Source organism: Notamacropus eugenii, chromosome 1 (genome assembly GCF_028372415.1).
Source record: "Notamacropus eugenii isolate mMacEug1 chromosome 1, mMacEug1.pri_v2, whole genome shotgun sequence".
Lineage (NCBI taxonomy): Eukaryota > Metazoa > Chordata > Mammalia > Diprotodontia > Macropodidae > Notamacropus > Notamacropus eugenii.
The window spans coordinates 719,264,321-719,287,241 of NC_092872.1; the positions used below are offsets into that span (position 1 = coordinate 719,264,321).

Consider the following 22,921-nt stretch of genomic DNA (forward strand, 5'->3'; position numbering starts at 1 on the left):
CTCTTCCTCTATGCATGGATACGAAAAGTCATTTCATCCTCTTCTAGTTTGTTTATGATGTGCTCTTTCTGTGTCTGAGTCATATATCCATTTGCAGCTTATTTTGGCAAATAGTGCTTGATAAAAGGCAGAGATGTCAAACACTTGGCCAGGGGACCACATGTGTTCTCAATACTTATTTGTAAGTGTTGTGGGAGCCAGATTAAAATATAATTAGGGAAATTAAATAATTAACTCAATTACCTTAGAATTGAACATTTAAAACATAGATAATATTATATTTTGAAACTTAAGTCAGTATGTAGCCTACAAGGATCCTTACATATGAATTAGTGACCCCAATTTTTATTTGAGTTTGACACCATTGGTGTAAGGTGTTGATATAATTTCTATTAGATAGATGAGTAGTTGTGATAGCAGTTTCTTATCCCAGGAGCTGGGGTCTTTGGGTTGATCAAACACTAGGTTGAACTACTTTTATTTTTTTTAAATGTTTTCATTTTATTTTTCTCAATTACATGTGAAAACAATTTCAACGTTCATTTTTTATAATTTTTGAGTTCTAAATTCCCTCCTCTGCCCTCCCCCTCCCTTGAGAAGGCAAGCAATTTGATATAGATTATACACGTGCAATTATGAAAAATGTTTCCATATTAGCCATGTTGCAAAAGAGAACACATACAATATTGTTATTACTGTGTACAATGATTTTCTGGCTCTTCTCACTTCACTTTACATTAGTATAACTGTTCCCAGGTTTTTCTGAAACTATTCTGCTCATCATTTCTGCAGCACAATAAGTATTTCATAACAATCATAAACCACAACTTGTTCAGCCATTCTCCAGTTGATGGGCATCCTCTCAATTTCCAATTCTTTGCCACCACAAAAGACTGATCTATTTTTAAACCAAGACCAAATTGTTTAGATGATTACTGCTTTGCAGTTTCCTTTAAGATCTTATATTACTAGGATCCCTCCCTTTCCACTTTAAAAAAATATGTATTTCCATAGAGATTCTTGACCATTTGTACTTAAAGATGAATTTTATTATTTTTTTCTATTTCTACATAATAATCCTTTGGTAATTTGATTGGAACAAAACTGAATAAAGAAATGAGCTTGGTAGCACTGTCACTTTTGTTATATTAGCTTGATTTATGTTCCATCAATATTTTTCCAATCATTTGGGTCTGTATTTCCATAAAGCTGCATTTCCATAGAGTTGCATTTATATAGTCCCTGTTCCTATTTTGGTAAGTAGACTCCCAAATATTTATACATTCTTCACTTATTTTGAATGGAATGTCTTTATCTTTTCCTGCTGTATTTTGTTGGCAATATACAAAAATGTGGATGATTTACATGGATTTATTTTATATCCTGCTACTTTGCTGAAGTTACTGTTTCAATGAAATTTTAATTCTCCAGTGCTTCAAATCAAATCATCTGTAAAAAGTGATGCTTTTCTTTCCTTTTTGCTGGTGTTTATTCCCTCAATCTCTTGTTATTGTTTTATAGCTATGACTAGCATTTCTAGCACTAATATTAAATAGTAATGATAACAGTGGACATCCTTGCTTCAGTGCAGATCTTATTGGAAAGGATTCTACTTTATTCCCATCCCATATAATACTGCCTCTTGATTTTAGATATATACTATTTACCATATTAAGGGAAGGTTCATTTATTCCTACGTTCTCTCATATTTTATTTTGTTTTGCTAATAGAAACAAATGCATTTTATATCAAAAGCTTTTTCAGTGTTGATATATTATCTTTATTGTTTTTATATCCCTTAGTACAGAGCCTATCAATACAGTCAATTATGTTTATAGTTGTCCTAATACTAAATCTACCCTGCACTGTCTTCTAAAGTCTGTCCAAGAGCATGTGCTGCTTCTATGATACTCTCTATCCATTTCATCCTCTGCCTTCTTTTGACTTCACCATTTCCCAACATCAGGGTCTTTTCCAATGATTCCAGTATTCTGAGTATGTGGCCAAAGTATTTAAGCTTCCACATTATTGCCAGTGTTCAGATAGTCTGAAGGGTTTGGGGTAAGGAGAAACTCTGAGACCTCTGTGGACTGGATCTGGGTCTCTGCGGGAGGTTAAGCGCAAAGCTGTGCTGCAGGACAGTCCTGGGCATAGATGACTTTCCAGGTTTATTAAAGGTTATTGTTCTTCACTCTCCACGGGGGTCACACAAACAGGCACATTCTGTTTCCCTTGTCCCTGCCTCAGCACCGGCTGCCCCCTATTCCACAACGACAGTCCTCCTATTTTCTTACACCCCCGCTCCCTCAATCCCGTGGAAGGGCTGGGGCGGGGGAAAACAAAACCCTTGTAACCCATATTCATAGTTAAGTATTGATTGCCCCTGTTCAGAGAAACGTGTCTCATTCTACGCCGAGTCTATCGCCTTTTTCAGCAGGTGGGTAGCTCGCAGCATCCATGGTCCCCTGCAATCCTGGGTAATGGCTGAACTGCTCAAGGTGCTTCTTTTAGTTAAGTAAGTGGTAGCCACTTTTGTAGGCACGTCTCTCCCTGTGGGATGTAAGCTCCCTAAGGACAGGGACAATTTTTTTTTCTTTTGTATTTCTTAGTATGGAGTCTGGCACCTTGCATAGTAGGCGCTGAATAAATGCTTTTTAGTTGACTGTTACTTCTACAAACCGCCAAAGAGTCGGGTAGGGTAGAAACAACCGCCGGACTACAATTCCCAGAAGGCTGAGGACTGCGATGTTCAGGGGGGGGGGGGGGGGGTAAGACTCCAGTTTCCCAGAATCCATCCCGCGGGAAACCGGATGCGCCTCTTCCCGGTGGATTCTGGGAATCAGAGTTCGTTCCTAAACATGCGCAAGCGCAGTTCCAGGACTGTAGGGATTCTTGCCTGTCATTTTTTTTGCAGCGGGTGAGTGATTGTGAGTGAGTTTGAGCATGACCGTGACCGTGGATGTGCAAGCGCGCGTATCTGCCTGTCCCTCCTCTCTTGCTTCCCACCTTCTCGCTCCTCCCCTCTGCCCTTCCCAAAGACTCTTCCTTGTCCAGCTGGACAAAGACCCGTTGGACACCGGCTAGTTCTCCCCCTCCTGGGCTGTGGAGGTGGGGGGAGGGTCGGGGTGGCGGGAGAAGGGGCGGGGACCGCGCGGGAGTGGGGTGGGGATGGGGTTGGGGAGGGGACTGCGGGATGGGAGAAGGGGTTAGGGCTAAGGTGGCGGGGGGGGCCGCCCTGGGTCCGACAGCGGGACCTCCCACCCGGGAAGGGATGGGGGAGGCGAGCCGGGGTTCCAGCCGCCCCAGGTGTCGCAGGTGAGTCTCCTGGGGTCCCAGGTGTGGCAGGTGATGGGTTCGGAATGAGAGCCCAGGAGCCAGGACTCCCCCACCCCCACAGCCTCTTCTCCCCAAGTGAGGGGCTTGGGGAGCAGGACCAGCTGGGTCGGAGGCTCGGGGTGTCCCGAACCTCATTCTCCACCAAGACCCCGCTGGGTTGTTCAAAGGAGATCGTGTGTGCAAAGGCTTTAGTGAATATGTGGGTCCAGGTCCATCACTCCATCTCATGCGTCATCTCCGGTCCGGGAGACCTTGCCTTTGGCCAGGGGTCCCAGCCCTGCTTTGTGTTCTGGCTCCCTTGGACGTTCTGATATCCCTTCTCAGAATCATGTTTTTGAAAAGTACTTCTAACAAAAGCACATCAGAAACCAATTGTATTTTAATAGACATTTTTTCTATCCAAAGTTCTAGACCCTCTGAAATATATCTATAGACCCTTTGGGGGGTCCATGGACCCCAGATTAAGAACCCCTGATTTAGCACCTTCCTGATAAGTTGTACCAGCTCCCAAAAGACCATTTTTTACATTTTCAGCAATTCTGTGAACCCTTGTGAAACACAACCAATGATGATTTCAATCAGCTCCTAACAAGTAATATTATTTCTTACTTTAAAAGAATTAACATCAATTACAGCAAAATGTACTTTGATTATGTTAGTCTAATTAATAATTTAATTTAATGATTGTACCTTTAATAATGAATATTCAAAAGTGAACCCAATTCCATTTATATCTTTTTTGGGAGGAGGAACAGAAAGAATGAAAGCATTTTTAATTAGCTTGATTTATTAGAACCATCTACTTGGCCTTTGTTTTATTTTATTTTTTATTTTTGGAGGCAGTTGGGTTGAAGTGACTTGCCCAGGGTAACACAGCTAGTAAGCATCTGAAGCTGGATTTAAATGCAGATTCTCTTGACTCTAGGACAGGTGCTCTATCTACTGTGCCATCTAGCTGCCCCCATTTACTTGGTCTTATGAACAATTCACTTCAGATAACTAGTGAAAAAGTGTATCATGGAAGTGAAATTTTTTTCTTTATACATATATATATAAAATATAATTTATTTTTCAGTTCTCAACATTCACTTCCACAAGAAGTTGAATTCAAAATTTTCTCCCCATCTTTCCACACCCCTTACCACAGGAGAGCATGCACCCCATCCACCCCTTCCTCCATTCTCTCTCTTCCCTTCTATCACCCACCCTTCTTTGCATCCCCTTTCCCCTCTATTTTCCTGTAGGGCAAAATAGATTTCTATACTCCATTGCCTGTATATCTTAATTTCCAGCTGCATGCTAAAACAATTTTTAACATTCATTCTTAAAGCATTGAGTTCCATATTCTCTCCCTCCCTCCCCACCCACTCTCACTGAGAAAACAAGCAATTCAATATAGGTCATACATGTGCAACAATGCAAAACACTTCCATAATATATGTTTGTCCTTCACTGCTGAAGAAGATCATGCCACCAGAGAAATAATGACATGACTTGCACTTGACTTTGTTTCGAGTGAGGGAGGGGTGTGCAGGTCACCAACCTCACTTCTCCTCCAGAGCCATCTGATTCCAGGGACCAGATACTTATCAGGATGACTGGAGATGACTGGAGTAAAATATGTTTCCCTATCCAATTGAGTGTTATTGTTATTCCCTCCTTAAGCCAAATCCCATGAGAGTAAGGTTCAATTATTTCCTTTCATCTCTCCCCTTTTCTTCTCCATTGTAAAAACTCTTTCTTTCCTCTTTTATGTGAGATGATTTGCTACATTCTACCTCTTCCTTTCTCTTATTCCTAGTACATTTCATTCAACAGTAAATTTTATTTTTTTAGGTATTCTCCCTTCATATTCAACTCATATATACACACACACGTATATACACATACATACACCCATGTACACATACATACACATATATAATATATACATACATATGTACCCATATGCATCTACATATATATTCCCTTTAACTACCCTAATACTGAAAAGGATCTCATGAATTACAAATAACATCTTTTCATGTAGGAATGTAAACAGTTCAACTTTAATGAGTTCCTTAAAGCTTCTCTATCCTGTTTACTTTTTCATGTTTTTCTTGATTCTTGTATTTGAAAGTCAAATTTTCTATTCAGATCTGGTCTTTTCAACAAGAATGCTTGGAGGACCTCTATTTCATTGAAGTTCCAGTTTTTCCCCTGAAGTATTATACTCAGTTTTGCTGGGGAAGTGATTCTTGATTGTAATTGTAGCTCCTTTGACCTCTGGAATATCATATTCCAAGACCTTCGATCCTTTAGTGTAGAAGCTGCTAAATCTTGTGTTATCCTGATTGTATTTCCACAATACCTGAATTCTTTCTGGCTGCTTGTAATATTTTCTCCTTGACCTGGGAACTCTGGAATTTGGCTACAATATTCCTAGGAGTTTTCCTTTTGGAATCTCTTTTAGGAGGTGACTAGTAAATTCTTTCCATTTCTTTTTTACCCTCTGGTTCTAGAATATCCAGGCAGTTTTCCTTGATAATTTCTTGAAAGATGATGTCTAGGCTCTTTTTTTGATCATGGTTTTCAGATAGAGTAATAATTTTAAAATTATCTCTCCTGGATCTATTTTCCAGGTCAGTTGTTTTTCCAGTGAGATATTTCACATTGTCTTCTATTTTTTCATTCTTTTGGTTTTGTTTTATAATTTCTTAGTTTCTCATAAAGGTATTAGCTTCTATCAGCTTCACTCTAATTTTAAAGAACTATTTTCTTCAGTGAGCTTTTGAACCTCCTTTCCCAGTTGGTCAATTCTGCCTTTTAAAGCATTCTTCTCCTGATTAACTTTTTGGACCTCTTTTGCCGTTTAAGTTAGTCTGTTTTTAAAGGTGTTATTTTCTTCAGCATTTTTTGGGGTCTCGTTTAGCAAGCTGTTGACTTGCTTTTCATGATTTTCTTGAATCACTCTCATTTCTCTTCCCAGTTTTTCCTCTATCTCTCTTACTTGATTTTCAAAATCCATTTTGAGTTCTTCCATGGCCTAAGACCATTGTATATTTTTTTTGGAGGTTTTGGATGTAGAAACCTTGACTTTTATGACTTCCTCTGATGGTATCCTTTCTTCTTCCTCATCCAAAAGGATGAAAGAGAATACTTTTTCATCATGAAAGTAACCTTCTGTAGACTTATTTTTTCCTCCTTTTTTGGCATTTTCCCAGTCAGTTACTCAACTTTTGAGTCCTTTGTCAAGTTGAGGGTAACCGCCCTAGCCTTCAGAGGTTTTGTGTAGCTGTTCTCTGAGATATATCTAGGGACCTGTAAGTTCTCGGTTCCTCCAAGGTGGCACAATCAAGGGAGAGGAGTTTACTCCTCTCCTGGCCTGCAATCAGGTCTGTGAGAAACCACAAGCACACTTTTCTGCCCTGGAACTGCAAGTAGGGTTCCCTCTCCGCAGCCACCACTGACTGGACTCCTCCAGTGCCAGTGCTCCTCCTCACCACAGGACTGCCACTCAGGACTGAGACAGAGGTCAATTGCTCGCTTTCCCCAGGGTCTTTAGGTTGAGGGCCCCAAAAGTGGATGTGCTACTGCAGTGGCTTGGGCCAGGGCTGGGGCCTGATTGTGCTCCTCTCTCACCCAGGTGAAAGAGCTTTCTTACTGACCTTTGAAACTGTCTTTGGCATTTGTGGATTGAGAAATCGGGAAACTACAGCTACTACCCATGATTCTGTACCCTGAAGCCTGCTCAAGTCCTATCTGTGCTGTAGGGCTCAGGCTGGGCTATGCTCTGCTCTGAACCCCATGTGATAGACCTTTCCTGTCAGCCTTTCAGGTTGTCTTGGGCTGGAAATCTGTTTCACTCTGTCATTTTGTGGCTCCTGCTGCCCTTGAATTTGTTTAGTCATTTTTACAGGTATTTTATAGGCTGTCGGTGGAAAGCTAGAGCAGATCAGTCCTTCTACTCTGCCATCTTGACTCCACCCCCTGGAAGTGAAATTTTAAAACATAAAATTGATTTGAGAGATTTTCAGGATTTTGTTTGTAAAGTAGAAACAGTACAGATCCCTGACACTATAAAGAAAACTAAAAAGTTAGCACTAAAGAGGAAAGAGGTTCTCATTTAATGAATGTAATGTGTATGAAGATGGAAAATTATTTACCAGACCATATATTAGATATAATGATAGCAAGTTTGGAAAAAGAGTGTCAAAATGATTGGTGCTCAACTATATTTGTCATTTCATGGTTGCAAACAGAGGTTGACTGCTGATTCAAGGACTGGCAAAAATCAATGAAAATGTTCCCTGAGAAACAAATGGCGATATAGAATTTACAATAAAGAGTATTATATGATCCATTATTTTTTGAAAATTGTGTGACACATATTCTTTATATCAGTAAAATTTATAAGAAATTTATGTATGTAAATAGATAATTTTTTTCGGAAGGCTGGCTGTTAATCATTTACAAGCACAGCTCTGCTTTTCACCCTCATCATCATGGCCCAGTGGAAAGAAGACATGGTTTGAGTCCTGATGCTGTTATTTAACTGTCTTCTTCATGTATTAATTGACTAATATTTATGAAGTACCTGCTGTATGCCAGATACTAGAGATATACAGATAAAAATGACACAGTCTCTACCTTCAAGGAGCTTTCTTTCACTGAGAGAACATTTACATATGTCATTGGTGACATGATATATGTATAAGCACACATGCATGTTCAAGATAAATACAAGATAAATAATTTCCCATTGTGGGCAGGAGCAAGCTAAGAGATGTCAATAAAGACTTCACATAGATGGTGGCATTAGAGTTCAGTAGTGAAGGAAATAATGAGTTCTAAGAGGCAAAGACGAGACCAGAATATCCCAGGTGTAGATGACACAGAGACAGGAAATGAATATAGGTGAGGAGTAAGCAAGGCCAATCTGGCGGGACCATAGAGTATACAAAAGGGAGTTTGGAGTGGCATTGGTTGGAATGGTAGTTTGGGGTCAGGATGAAGAGGACTTTAGAAGCCAGACACAGGAGTTTATGTTTGATCCCAAAGTTGATAGGGAAACTTTGGAGTTCATTGAGGAGGGACCTGGTCAGACCTCTGCTTTATGAAAAGATCACTTAAGTTTTTTAGGTTATATCCTCTAAAATAAGGGAACTGGCTGAGATGATTACTAAGGTTCTCTCTACCATTTTATTTACTTTTCCTTTTCAATTCTTTTCTATTTTATTATCTGTTTCTTTCAACCTGGGTTAGTGGATAGAGGTCAAAATTAGGAAATCAAGAAGCTCTGAGTTCAAATCTTTTTTCAGACATTGACTAGCCGCATGACTTTTGGGAGTATAAGTCAATATATGTCAGGTACAATCCTGAAGACCTTTCCTTTGGCCAAGGTTCCTAACCCTTTTTTGTCTCTTGTATCCCTTGATCAGTGTGATGAAGTCTATGGACTCTCACAACCATGTTTTAAAATGTATAATAATTCATGGGAAGCCAATTATATGTAAGTAAAAATGTAATTTTTATCCATCCAAAGTGCTTATATATTATATGCTATAATATATCATTTATCATTGTATTATTAATTATCTTTGTTAAACAGCTTCAGTTTACTCATTTGTCATCTGCTAATGACACCTGTATTACAGAGTTGTTTGGAAGACCAGATTAAGTAATGTGTGCAGGGTACTTTGTAATCCTTAAATCTATATATAAATGGCAACTATTAATATTCCTCAGGTCCTTGAAGGTAAATAGCTTTATCCTTTCATATTGTGTTGTGTGTGTGTATACAGACACACACATTTATATGTGGGTACATGACATATATGCATAATTTTCTATTTTAAATTTAATTTTCTTTTTCATTATGAACTTAAACATCCATAAATATGAATATTTCACGACAAAAAGAACAACAAAGGAGATTGTAATAAAGCTCTGTACTTGTTAGGTATAGTTTTTTATTGTTTTTATTATTATTTTTGTGAATGTTAAATTTAGCATAGTAGTAACAAAGATGCCCTTCTTGTTTGTGTCCCCATATAAACTTCATTCTCTCATCTGTGTATTTTTAAAAAATATTTAATTGATGCTTCCTTCTTTTTTTGTATCTGTCACTGTTTGACCAGCTGCTCCTTCCTAATAGAATCTCTGCCCTTTAACAAATTAGTATCATCAAACAAAACAAATTGACCCATACGCTATGTCTAAAAAATGTATGCTTCATTTTGTACCTCTCTGGATCAGACTACATACAGAAGAATCAGAAATGATTGACCTCATTAACCAACCTAAAGATATAAATGCTTAGGAAAGAACTTATTTGAGAAGAACTCCTGGGATAACTGGAAAAAAGACGTATATTTGGACCAACATAGTATTCTATACTCTGTAGTAAATTCAAAATTGGTGTGTGGCCTGAGTATTGATGATCACATCATATCATTAAAAAAAATTAGAAGAGAAGCAAATTTTACACTTTAAATTTTTTTATTTATTTTGAACTCAAATACAAAAAGAATACTTCCATGTACACAACACAACATAAAAAGAAGATTCAATATGAAATCATGATTTTCCATTTCATGCTGTTTGCTTTTTATGAAAAACTACGTAATTAATACTACACTTCATTTTCAAGGTTATCTTGCTTTTTTCTGCTTCTAATTTATCTCTTATTCTCTGCTGTGCAATTTTTACTTTTTTTCTCCCTCCACCCTCCACTCTGGAGAAGGCTACCATTAAACACATGTATATACACATATATGCACATGCATATATATAACATATATATACATATTATATAGATGTATTATGTAAAACCATACTGTACATCTCTTTATCAGTTCTTTCTCTGGATGTGGATAGTATTGTCCTACATAGGTTCTTTGTGGTTGATTTGAGTATTTATAATACTCAAAATGACTTAGTCATTCAAAGTTGTTCGTAGAACAACATTGCCATTACTGTGTACAACATTCTCTTGGTTCTGCTCATTTCACTCTTCATTATTTTATGCAAATCTTTCTGTGTTTTTCTAAAATAAATCAGCACATCATTTCTTGTAGCACAGACTAGTGTTCTATTACAATCATATAACACAACTTGTTTAGCCATTCCCTGATTGACAAGTATCTCCTCAATTTACAGTTTTTTGCCACCACAAAGAGAGCTGCTATAAATATTTTAGAAGGTAAACATATTTTCCCCTAATTACCTTGGAAACAGACCTAATAGTGATATTGCTGGGTCACAGGGTATAGATAGTTTAATAACTCTTTTGGCATAATTCCATATTGATCTCCAGAACTGTCAGATCAGTTCACAGTTCTACCAATAGTGAATTAGTGTACCAATTTTTCCACATCCCCTACAATATTTTTCATTTTCCCTTTCTATCATGTTAGCCAATCTAATAGGTGTAAGATAATATCTCAAAGTTGTTTTAATTTGCATTTATCTAATCAATAGTGATATAGAGTATTTTTCCATATGACTGTATATTGTTGTGATTTTTCATACTTTTTACAGGAATATGTAGTGTGCACCTTTTTAAGAAAAGGTGTAATAGAGGCAGTTCTAGAAGATAAAAAATAGTCTTTTACATGAAATTGAAGTTAAGTTATTTTCTTTATGTTACTGTAGTCATATAATTTATCTCATGATTTTGCTCATTTTACGCTCCATTTCCTACAAGTCTTGGTAGATCACCTTGAATCTGTCCTGGGGGTCATATTTTTGTATGTATCGGACCTTTGTCTCTATTTGAATTCCACTGAGTAGTGTGATTGTTGAGTCACAGAGTATGAACAGTTGAGTTACTTTTGTTACATAATTCTAAATTGAAATTTACAATAGGCTACATTGTAGCTCTTCCATCAATGGCCTGTCATTTCTCAGCATTCTTAATACTGATTGAACCCATGTTGGTAGGAGGATTAAATGAAATAATATGTGTTAAATATTTTGTAGACCTTAAAGTGATACACAAATGCTACCTAATATTATTATTCCCATGTTATGTTATCCTTGCCAGTTTATATGATGTGTTCTTTCTTTCTTTCTTCTTCTTTCTTTTTCTTTCTCTTTCTTTCTTCCTTCCTTCCTTCCTTGCTTTGTTTTCTTTCTTTCTTTCTTTTTTCTTTCTTTCTTTCTTTCTTTCTTTCTTTCTTTCTTTCTTTCTTTCTTTCTTTCTTTCTTTCTTTCTATTTTAGCAATTTAGACCATGTTTTAAGTGGCCATTTCAGGTTTGTAATTCTCTTGAAAACAGCTTGTTGATTTTCTTAGACCACTTATCTGTTATGACAGTTTTTGATATTATTCATTTGTATCAATTTGCTGTACACCTTAGAAACTAGAATTTTATCAGTGATATCCTACAGTTGTTTATAGATCACAGGTTGTAAGTATCTCAGCATTCCCAATTTTAAAATCTTTCAGTATCTTTGGGCTTTGTGATTTGAACTTATGAAAAGTAGCCTGGTGCTTCCCTACTATCCTCATACTTCAGTCAATCAATAAACACTTATTATGTACCTACTATGGACCAGGCATTGTACTAAGCTCTAGGGATATATGAAAGAAAGGAAGGAAGGAAGGAGGGAGGGAGGGAGGGAGGGAAGGAAGAAAGGAAGGAAGGAAGGAAGGAAGGAAGGAAGGAAGGAAGGAAGGAAGGAAGGAAGGAAGGAAGGAAGGAAAGGAGGGAGGGAGGGAGAGAAAGAAAGAGAGAAAAACAGAGAGATAAAGAAAGAAAGAAAGCTCCTGCAGTCAAGGAACTTTCACTTTAATGGAGGAAGACAACCCACAAAATGAAGTTGCAAAGTATATATGTGTATATGGGTGTGTCAATTCCATACTAGCCATATTTATTATTTCTTTTTATGTCCTGTCACAGAATTTTCTTTTTTTCTTTTCTGATATAAACATTTTTTATTTCATTAAATATTTCCAAATTGTATTTTTAAATATAAAAAAAATTGAATTTCAAATTCTCTCCCTCCCTCCTACTGCTCCTTCCCTATCCCTTGAGAAGGCAAGCAATGTGATATCAATTATACATGTAAGGTCATGAAAAAACATTTCCATGTTAGTATGTTACAAAAGACAAAAACAGAAAAAAAAACCCAAGAAAAATGAAGAAAGTGAAAAAGTATGCTTCAGTCTGCACTTAGAACTCATTGATTCTCTCTCTGAAAGTAGATAGAAGTTTTCATCATAGCTCCTTTGAAATTACCTTGAATTGTTGTCTTGATCGAAGTAGCTGTGTCTTTCAAGGTTGATCAGTTACAATATTGCTGTTCCTGTGCATGATACTGTTCTATCAAGCATTTACCACAACATCTTCAGCCATTCCCAAATTCTTTGTCATCACAAAAGAGCAGCTGTAAATATTTTTGTACAAATAGGTCTTTTCCCTTTTTCTTTGATCTCTTTAGGATATAGATCTAGAAGTGATACTGCTGGGTCAAACCAGTTTGTGACTGTACCCATGGTACATTAATATCACAAAGTTTTATCCAAAAATTTCAGAAAATTAATTTTGTTCATGTCCTTTGAGGAATAAAAGGCAGTGGAAATATTTTCCTTAATTCAGTAAGGGGTGTTGAGCCATAGAGAGCTTTGTTTGTATACTCAGTATCAGTGCAGAATCTAGAAGCAATGTCTGTGAATTTAACTCACGTCAACTAATTCCCTTTCCTGGAGCCCTATCGCTTGGAGTTTGCTAGAAGCAGTGGCTTAGAATCCAGGTCTCAGGCACTAATATCTGTGGTTCTTCTCATTGATATCAAATAAAAGTAGGTTTATTCTTAGGTAAGTTTGACTTATATTTCTGTAGAGGACCATGGAATTGATGCTCAGGTTAGGTTACATATACATAGAAATTACATTTCTATCTTGCTGAGTTTAGGGAATGCAAGATAAGCTTGATTTTCTGCTTAACATATTTCTCCTTCCCCAGTTGTAGTTTCTCAAGACTGATCAAAAAGTGAGAATCAAGGTGACAAAGAATGACTTCTGAGTGCCTTACAGCCTTTTCCCACGTAAGTTATTTTATTCTATCCCTCCTGAAAAGTATTTTCATTCCTAAAATCATGGACACATTTCATTTACTTTAACTCCTTCTTCCAACAAATTATACTCAGGGCCCTAAACTTCAATTATTCTTTCTTAGAAGACTTTGCTTCCCGTTATGTCTGATGAAGGGCTGCTAGACTTCATACCTTTTAAAGAAATTATTTTTTTCCAGTCAAAAATCTTTTTTCTTTCCCTCCCACTTTCACCCTCTGTCTCCCCTCCCAACTTTGGAGAAAAAGAAAAGCACCTCTTGTAAGAAACATGCATAGTCAAGCAAAATAAATAACTGTATTATCCAGGTCCAACAATTTGTGTCTCATTTTATATATTTAGTTCTTTGCCTCTCTTTCTCATGAGGTAGGTAGCACTCTTTATTTATCATTAGTCCTCTGGAATCATGTTTAATGCTGAAATGTATTTTAAGAATCATGTGGACAAGTATGACATATGAGTTATCAGAGGTACACAGCAGTAATGTGTCTCATTCAAATAATCAATAAACATTTATTGAATACCTATTATGTGCCAGGCATTGTGCTAAGCGCACAAAAAGAGGCAAAGGATGAAATCTCTGGCTCAAACAGCTCACAGCCTAGCGTGTGTGTGTGTATGTGTGTGTGACAACACGTAAATGTGTATGTACAAACAAGCTATATACGGGAGAAGTAGGAAATAATTAAAAGAGGGAAGGCACTAGAATCCAGAAAGGTTGGGGAAGGCTTCTAGTAGAAGGTGGAATTTTAGTTGGGACTTAAAGGAAGCCAGAGGGGTGAGTAGTGGGAGCAAGGAGGGAAAGCATTCCAAACATGGGGGACAGTCAGAGAAAATGTCCAGAGCTGAAAGACGGAGCATCTTGTTTGCAGAACAGTCAGGAGACCACTGTCACTGGCTCAAGGAATACATGTCAGGGAGTAAAGCATAAGAAAACTGGAAAGATAGGAGGTGACTGGGTAATGAAGGGCTAGCTTTTTAAATTTCTTCCTGGAGGTAAAAGGGAGCCACTGGAGCTTATTGAGTGGGGGATGGTGGAGAGTGACATGATCAGACCTGCATTTTAGGAAAATCACTTTATACAATTGTTATAAAATAAACCTACCAATAAAAGTCAACAGTATTTTAATATAATTTATATATATAATATATTTATTATATTACTATATTATATATTTAATACCAATGGCTATATATTATATATTTAATATAATATTATATTAATATATAATATAATATTTATAATATAATTAATATGATATAATAAAATAAATATATATTTAATATAATTATTACAAAATCCAGGAGGTAATAATGAAAGAGAATCCCATTCAAAATAACTGTAAGATACATACACTGTCTAGGAGGAAATCTACTGTAACACATCCAGTACCTATATAGAGACACTGCAAAGTGAGTCTTAAAAAAAAAAAACTTAAGTAAAGGTCTCTGAGGGATTAGAAAAAGAGAATGATTATTATAATGAAATGTGGACTTATTCTGCTGAGGGGATGACAGGGGGTGAGGGCAGTGGGCATGTGGCTTTGGTCATGTCATTTACTTCCAAATCACCCCAGCTTCAGGAAAATCCAAACAAAGGATCTATATCCCCAATCCTAGCCAGAGTAGAACAGAGTGGGTTGGAGTTTCACCTTAGATTAAATTCCTTGTAAGGTTGGGTGGAGTAGCAATACCTGTTGTGTTTGTCCTTCTTTTCTCGAAGAGGACCATGACATCAGGGAATGATGACATGACTTGCAATTGACTTGGATTGGAGTTAGAGAGGACCAAGCAATACCTAGGTTAAGAAGAATGTTATCCTATCTACTATCATCAGCCCTGTTTTTCAGAGGCTTAGGCTTGAAAGAACTTTAGAAAATGGGGGAAAACTCTGGATCTTTTCAAATCATTGGTTATTAATAATAATTTTTCTCATTCCCTCATTTAATTCTATTGATAGACACAGTCTCTTCAATGAATCGCTGACACAAGCACTTCATCAAGAGTTTCTAACTATGAAGCTTATAATGGGAAACAATGTGAGGGGAAAAGGAAAAGATTGATCACTGCTTTGACAAAATTAAAGGGGACAATCCCCTTTGATAAGTAGACCTTACATATAAAAGACACAAAGGGAAAAATAAACGATGAGAAAATGAAATTGTCCATTTCATAGAAGTCCCATCTTATACAGTCATCTGATTCTCTGGAAACATCTGATGCAGCCCTGTGGTTTCCTGTGGTCTCAGAGCAGTTTCCAGCTGACTGGCTTCTCTGATTCAGATTGCTTGTAGAGATCTTCTTCTCTTACTAAAAAAATCTCCTTCACAATTGGTCCTAACACAAATTTCAATTAACTTTGCCAATAACCAGGTAGAATAGTGCAAAAAAGCTCACACCTTAAGTTTCTCTTTTTAGAAAATCAAATTTGGAACCCTTTAGACCAGAATTTATATTTTTACATTAGTCAGTTGTCATGTTAATACATCTAAGAAACTCAAATACAAACTGAAAGTTAAAACCCAGTTTTTATACTTGGCATTATTTATTCACCTATTAGGAGGATGAGAGTCTGCTGAGGAATTAATAACAGAACATTTTCATAAGAAAATAAACTCTAATACAAAAATGAATTCATTTAAAAATTGCCAGATTAACTTCAACTGTAACAAAAGATTCCGGGATGGGATATAAAAATACATTGATTAATCAGTATCAAACCAGTGCCTGACAAGTAAGCTTTTTTATAATAAAACATTTTCAATTTCTATCCATGTTCAAATGAATAACTCCAAGTAAAAGTGGGTCTCTCTTTAAGTCATTTATAGGATAGACCAGAATCCATTTTTCATTTGACATAACTAATTGTGCTGCCATTCTTTTCATTAACACAGAACTGAGTTATAATATTAACCTTAAAAATAACAGAATTATATACCGGTTTCACAAGTCTTTACATAATTTGTCCAATTGTCCCCATACCATTATGTAAAATTAAAGGACCTTATTTTATACTGGAATATATAATTAATAATAGCAGATAACAAGGCTAAATACTTATTTACTTAGTTTTTCAGAATATAGAAAGGACTAAAATTCTCAGCCAAATAGCTCAAATCTTATATCTGCATCTCACTATAGTTATTCAGATGTAGTCCAGCATTAATCTAAAAAAATCTGCTTAGTTGCATTTATAGCCATCATCCAACATGATTGTAGAAATTTTCACAAAAGAACAAGGACATAGTTACACAGTAAGGGAATAATGCTTCCCTAATATTGTGTGAATTCCAGGTGAAAGTTATAGATAGATAGATAGATAGATAGATAGATAGATAGATAGATAGATAGATAGATAGACAGACAGACAGACAGACAGACAGACAGACAGACAGACAGACAGACAGACAGACAGCCAATTGCATTGAGACAGAAATAAATTCGGCCACATGGGGTATTTTCTGTTCAAGAGGAAATATGATACTGGTGAAATTGAGTCAGGAAAATCCTACCTCAGCCCATGCCAACAGTTGTTTCCCCAACCTCTCCCATGAGAATCCCACCTGCAGTTCATGGATGACAATCCCATAGGGCTGCTGAAATCATGGATTATTGGATTAACAGCATTCCTTGATAATCATACCTGGAATCAGACTCAGAATAATATTATTTACAGTCCCATAAGGTCTAAAATAGCGAGTTACAATAATCGTAGTTTTTGGTGGATTCAGCTCTCAATACTTTGACTGTAATCTCACATTGGTAGCAGTAAAAGATTCATCTTGAAAAATAACAGTTTATCGTGATGTAACTAATACTCTTGGTAAGTAGATGCTTTTTCATCCCAAGGTTCAATATTACACAAATGATTTTGCTTTAAGATGTTTAAAAGAAATGGCAAAATACTTGACATGGGATGTGTAAATATAATAATTCCAACTTGTATACAGAGAGCAGCTTATATGAAATGTTGTCTATAGTAAAACATGGTCAGTTAATAACCATGTTTGAACAGACATGGACATGGACCACTGCTCTCCAAACCCCTTTAAACAATGGAATCATCTTTAGAGTGACTCTTAAGTAGTTTGCATGCATTACGGGGCATGCTCTACACACAGATTCAAATTCCAGATTAAATGATAAATGTGAGTAAAATCAGATTTCCCTTTAAAGTAACACAACATAACTCATAAATTACTATTTTCCACTAACATAACTGACTATACTGAAATCCTAATCCTTAAAACATAAACAGAAGAGGTTCCTGACTTTAACCTCATAGTTTAGCAGATTCACGTCTTTCTTTCACAAACTTCTCCACCTTTGTCTAATTTTACTCATATTCTGAAAGAATGAGATACTTCAGAAACTGAATCTTTTATATATAACAAGTTCAGCCACTGATTTAACTCTTCTTTAGACCGCGGAATGACTACAAATTCAGATCAAACAAGATCTTCTGCACTTGCAGCTTATTACAGTAATTCAGATGCCTTAGTATTAATCTCATAACTAATAGATCCAGTATTGCAATGGCAAACTTCCACTGCTTGCCTACCCTGATAATAGAAATTTCCTGTGACAGTTAGAAGCAGGAACATGGTTATAACAGCATCAGATGTTTTTACATGGCTATTGTGGGAATTTATTTTGCTTGACTGTGTATTTTTGGTGGATTTTGTTTTTGTTTTCCAATGGTAAGAGAGGTGAGAATAAGAAATAAATGCTTGTTCATTGAATAAAAATAAAAATTTTAAAAGAATAGCTTGAATGTTTTATTTGGACCTCACTGTGCAAAATGATTTGTAAGGTTGACTTTAAGCAATAAGTTAAAATTATTTATAATTTACAAAGTCTAGTATAAAGTGTGGAACATGGTAAATAAATTTTCAAGGAATACTTGACATGAAATATTCTAATTCCTTCATTGAACTACTCACTATAGATTTAACTAATTTCATATCTTCCTCATGTTCCATGTGAAGAATGGCCTTTGAATGCATGGAAATATTTTTGACTATTTCAGCAATTGTTAACATTGCAAGATGTGGTTGTAAACTTCACCCAAGAGGAATGGAGCCTCTTGGATTCTGCTGAGAAGAACCTTTTCTGGGATGTGATGCTTGAAAACTATGAGAATTTTGTCTCCCTTGGTAAGGCTGATTTTTCTCTCATTAATTGTCTGACCATTAGAGTAACTTTACATTCTCATTTCCTAAAGGTCATGGAATGAATGTCTCAAGTGATTTACTGAGTTCTGACTTGGTGTGTAGAGGTTTCTCATGAATATATGTAATACAGAAAGACCCCTGTTTCCTTTGGTGTAAAGAGGTGAGATGTTCCTGCTCCTTTTTCAGAGGAGAAGCTTTTTACAACTGGAAATAAGCAGTTTTATTATTTTGCTTCTGGAGCTGTACTTTGCCTGCTTTGTCCTCAGAAAAGACAAAACCTTCTCTACTCAAATCCCTATTCCAGTTACTCTTTGGAGACATGGAAGATTTCCATAGTGTTTGTAGGGAAAGTGCTGAAATAAACTAATTGTATTTGAACCTAAGTCAGATCCTGTCAGTTATCTCCCATGTTTGATGTGATTGATCATAGATATATAGCATTCTAGACTGCTTTTTATTTTCCTAAAGAGAAAGAGGTTAAGGTTGAATTCTTAAATATCTCTCTCTTCTCAGCATGTTTCCAAATGTTTCCTCATGAGCAAGGACTTCCAGATTCCAAACCACTTCTGATTTCTCAGTTGGAGAGAAAAGAAGCACCATGGCTGCCAATGGAAGAAGTCCGAAAAAGCATTTATGTGGGTGAGTGAAGAAAAATAAGGCAAATACTTATATAAGATTGTAGGCTACATCATAGCTAGTCTGTAAAGATACATCACCTTTGGCATGTTGTACTGGATCTGATTCTAAATGACCCCTAAGCCTCTGAAGAAGGATTGTGGTTGTCCCTGTTTAGCTACTTCTTCATCTTATTTTCTCCTGATCTTCATGTTCTCATATTTCCCTATAGCCTCAGAAAAGAGGTATTCCTTGTCCAGAAAGATATCTTGTAAGACTTTTTCAAATGTATTGTTAAATACAGTCACCTGTTCTCTATATCTATCATGGACCTCTTCATACATCTTTAAAAAAATGAGCTTTATTGTGTATAATTTGCACTTATTAAATTGATGTTGGTTTTTTTGGAATTAATGCTTTTCTAAAAATAAGTGATTTTTTTTGCCAGAGATTCTCTTTAGTTTAAGAAATCTACTGTTAGAAATAACCTCTTTTCAATTTCTGATAAGGCATTCATGAAGTCCTCTGCAATTAACTGTTCTCTTATTATCTTCGTACCCACCTGTGCTTCACTTACATTCTATAAATATTCTTCTACCTATACCAGATTAATATTCATTCTTAATGTGACAGCATCTAGAACTTAGTATGAATTAATTTAATTTTGTCATTGAGCATTGAATATTGACACTTTTCCTCCCTCCCCCTCTTAGATTTTCTTCCTGAACATAATACATTTGGACTGAAATGCAGCCTGGAATCAATCCTCACTACACAACAGAAAATTCCTGAAAAAAAATGTGTCCATGAATATGACAACCTTGGAAAGAGTTTCAATCTGTTTTCAGACCTAAGTGACCATAATGGAATCTGCTTAGGAGAAAAACTATTCCAGCATAAGAAGTGCAAGAAGCCCTTCATTCACCATTCAGAACATATATCTTCCCATAGGACATATCCTGAAGGAAAACCCTCTAAACATGATGAAGTTGGCAAAGACTTCAATGTCAGTTTGAATGTTCCTGAACCTCAAAGTGTTTGTAGTGGTGAGGAGAAAATTTTTGAATGTAATGAACATGGGAAAGCTGAGCACAGTAAGCAGTACCTAACTCCATATCAGACAACTCATCCTGGAGAGAAACCCCATAAATGCAAAGAATGTGAGAAAGTCTTTAGCTCCTGGATAAACCTTTTTCTACATAAGAAAAGTCATAGTGTAGAAAAATCCTTCTTATGTGTTGAATGTGGCAAAGCCTTTAAGCAGAAACGACACCTTAAAATCCATAAGACGATTCATGCTGGACAGAAGCCTTATGAATGTAATATATGTTTGAAAGCCTTCAATAATAAATACTACTTAGACCAACATAAAAAAATTCATGCTAGTGATATATCCTCTAAATGTAATCATTGTGGAAAAGCATTCTGTCAGGAATCACACTTTATTAAATGTAAATTAATTCATAGTAAAGAAAGACCATTTGAATGTGATGAATGTGGGAAAGCTTTCAGCAATAAACACTACCTAAGCAAACATCAAAAAATTCATATTGGAGTGAAACCCTTCAAATGTAATGAATGTGGGAAGGCCTTCAGCAGTAATAGCTACCTGATTCAGCATAAAAAAATTCATACTGGCGTGAAACCCTTCAAATGTAATCAATGTGGGAAAGGCTTTATGAGTAATAGCTACCTAATTCAGCATCAAAGAATACATGCTGGAGGGAAACCCTATAAATGTAACGAATGTGGGAAAGCTTTCAGCAGTAATAGCTACCTAATTCAGCATCAGAGAATTCATACAGGTGAGAAACTGTATAAATGTAATGAATGTGAGAAGACCTTCATTAGTAATAAGCAACTATCACAACATAAAAGAATCCATACTGGAGAGAAGCCTTATAGCTGTAATGAATGTGGAAAAACTTTCAGGCAGATGGGACATGTTGAAACACATAAAAAGATTCATACAGGTGAGAAGCCTTTTGAATGTAACGAATGTGGGAAAGCCTTCATCAGTAATCAACAGCTATCCCGACATCAAAGAATTCATATTGGAGGGAAACCCTATAAATGTAATGAATGTGGAAAAGCTTTCAGTAGTAATAGCTACTTAACTCTACATCAAAGAATTCATCCTGGAGGGAAGCCCTATAAATGTAATGAATGTGGCAAAGTCTTCATCAGTAATAATAACCTAATTCAGCATCAAAAAATTCATCCTGGAGAAAACCCTTATAAATGTAATGAATGTGGGAAAGTCTTCAGCAGTAATAGCTACCTAATTCAACATAAAAGAATTCATACTGGAGAGAAACCTTACAAATGTAATGAATGTGGAAAAGCCTTCATCTGTAATAGCTATCTAATTCAGCATCAACGAATTCATACTGGAGGGAAGGCCTATACATGTAATGAATGTGGAAAAGCCTTTAGCAGCCATCAAAAGCTCACTCTTCATCAAAGAATCCATACTGGAGAGAAACCCTATAAATGTAACACATGTGGCAAAGCCTTCAACAGTAACAGCTATCTGATTGAACATCAAAGAATCCATACTGGAGAGAAACCCTATAAATGTAACACATGTGGCAAAGCCTTCAGGCAAAGTTCATCACTTATGCAACATCAAAAAATTCATACTGGAGAGAAACCCTATAATTGTAATGAATGTGGGAAGGCCTTCAGGCAAAGTTCATCCCTTATGCAACATCAGGTAATTCATACTGGAGAGAAACCCTACAAATGTAATGAGTGTGGGAAAGCATTCAACAATAATCAAAATTTATCACGACACCAAAGAACTCATACTGGAGAGAAACCCTATAAGTGTAATAAATGTGGGAAAGCCTTCAGCAGTAATAGTTATCTAACTCAGCATCAAAGAATACATACTGGAGAAAAACCCTATAAATGTAGTGCATGTTGGAAAGCCTTTAGCAGTAATCAGAAGCTCTCAAGACATCAAAGAGTCCATACTGAAGAAAAACCCTATAAATGTAATGAATGTGGGAAAGCTTTTTGTACCTATTCTAGATTTGAATCACATAGGAAAATTCATTCTGGAGAAAGTCGTGTTTAAATATCATGAATGCAGGAGAGGCTTTAGGTTTGAGGCAAGATTCATGCGATATGAATGTGAAGTCATACTGGGAAGATGTTAAGAAATAAAATTGTGTGAAAGACTTCTGCAGAAAGAGAAACCTTACTACATACAAGAAAACTCAAGGCTCGTGAGAAACCTTTTAAGTGTAATGAGTATAGAAAACTAGAATGAAATCTTAAAAAATATTAATCAGTGCTCTTAAAGGTGCATTGAATTTACAGAATATTGTGAAGGCTTAATATGGGCAACAGTATACATCAGAGTTTTCATACTGAAAAGACATTCCATGTAGTGAATGTATGAAAAGTTTCAAAGAGAAGTGTCATAAGACACTTCATACTAAAAAGAGGAACCTGTTAAATAGAATGAATTTTAGAAAGCATTCAGGCTGAATCAGACCTTTGTACATAAGAAAATTGTTATCATAGAGAATTTAAAATCTTTTTTTCCAGAAACCTTCCGCTAAAGGATTTGCAAATTATCTGATAATACTGATGAGATTCTTTATGAATAAAAACCATAATTCCTGAGAAAATTCATACTAAAGAATAACTGTGCATTTATTATAATGCAGTGATGGTTTGAAAAAATTATGCAAAATCATAAAATTTCAGAGTTAGAGGGGACCTCAGAG

At 36.1% G+C, this 22,921-nt stretch overlaps 1 protein-coding gene across 2 annotated transcripts; it reads left to right on the forward strand.

Moving 5' to 3' along the window:
• The first annotated feature begins 2,865 nt into the window (after nt 1–2,865).
• On the forward strand, nt 2,866–22,366 carry LOC140521603 (uncharacterized). Of its 2 annotated transcripts, XM_072636819.1 has the most exons (5): nt 2,866–2,917; nt 13,286–13,367; nt 18,422–18,548; nt 19,080–19,205; nt 19,895–22,366. In XM_072636819.1, exons 2-5 carry the CDS (start codon nt 13,335–13,337, stop codon nt 22,261–22,263), a joined length of 2,655 nt encoding a protein of 884 aa, XP_072492920.1. In that variant the 5' UTR covers nt 2,866–2,917; nt 13,286–13,334; the 3' UTR covers nt 22,264–22,366. The 2 variants fall into 2 exon arrangements, with proteins under 2 accessions (XP_072492920.1, XP_072492921.1); XM_072636820.1 differs by lacking the exon at nt 2,866–2,917 and having other exon boundaries at nt 13,253–13,367.
• Nucleotides 22,367–22,921: the final 555 nt, after the last annotated feature.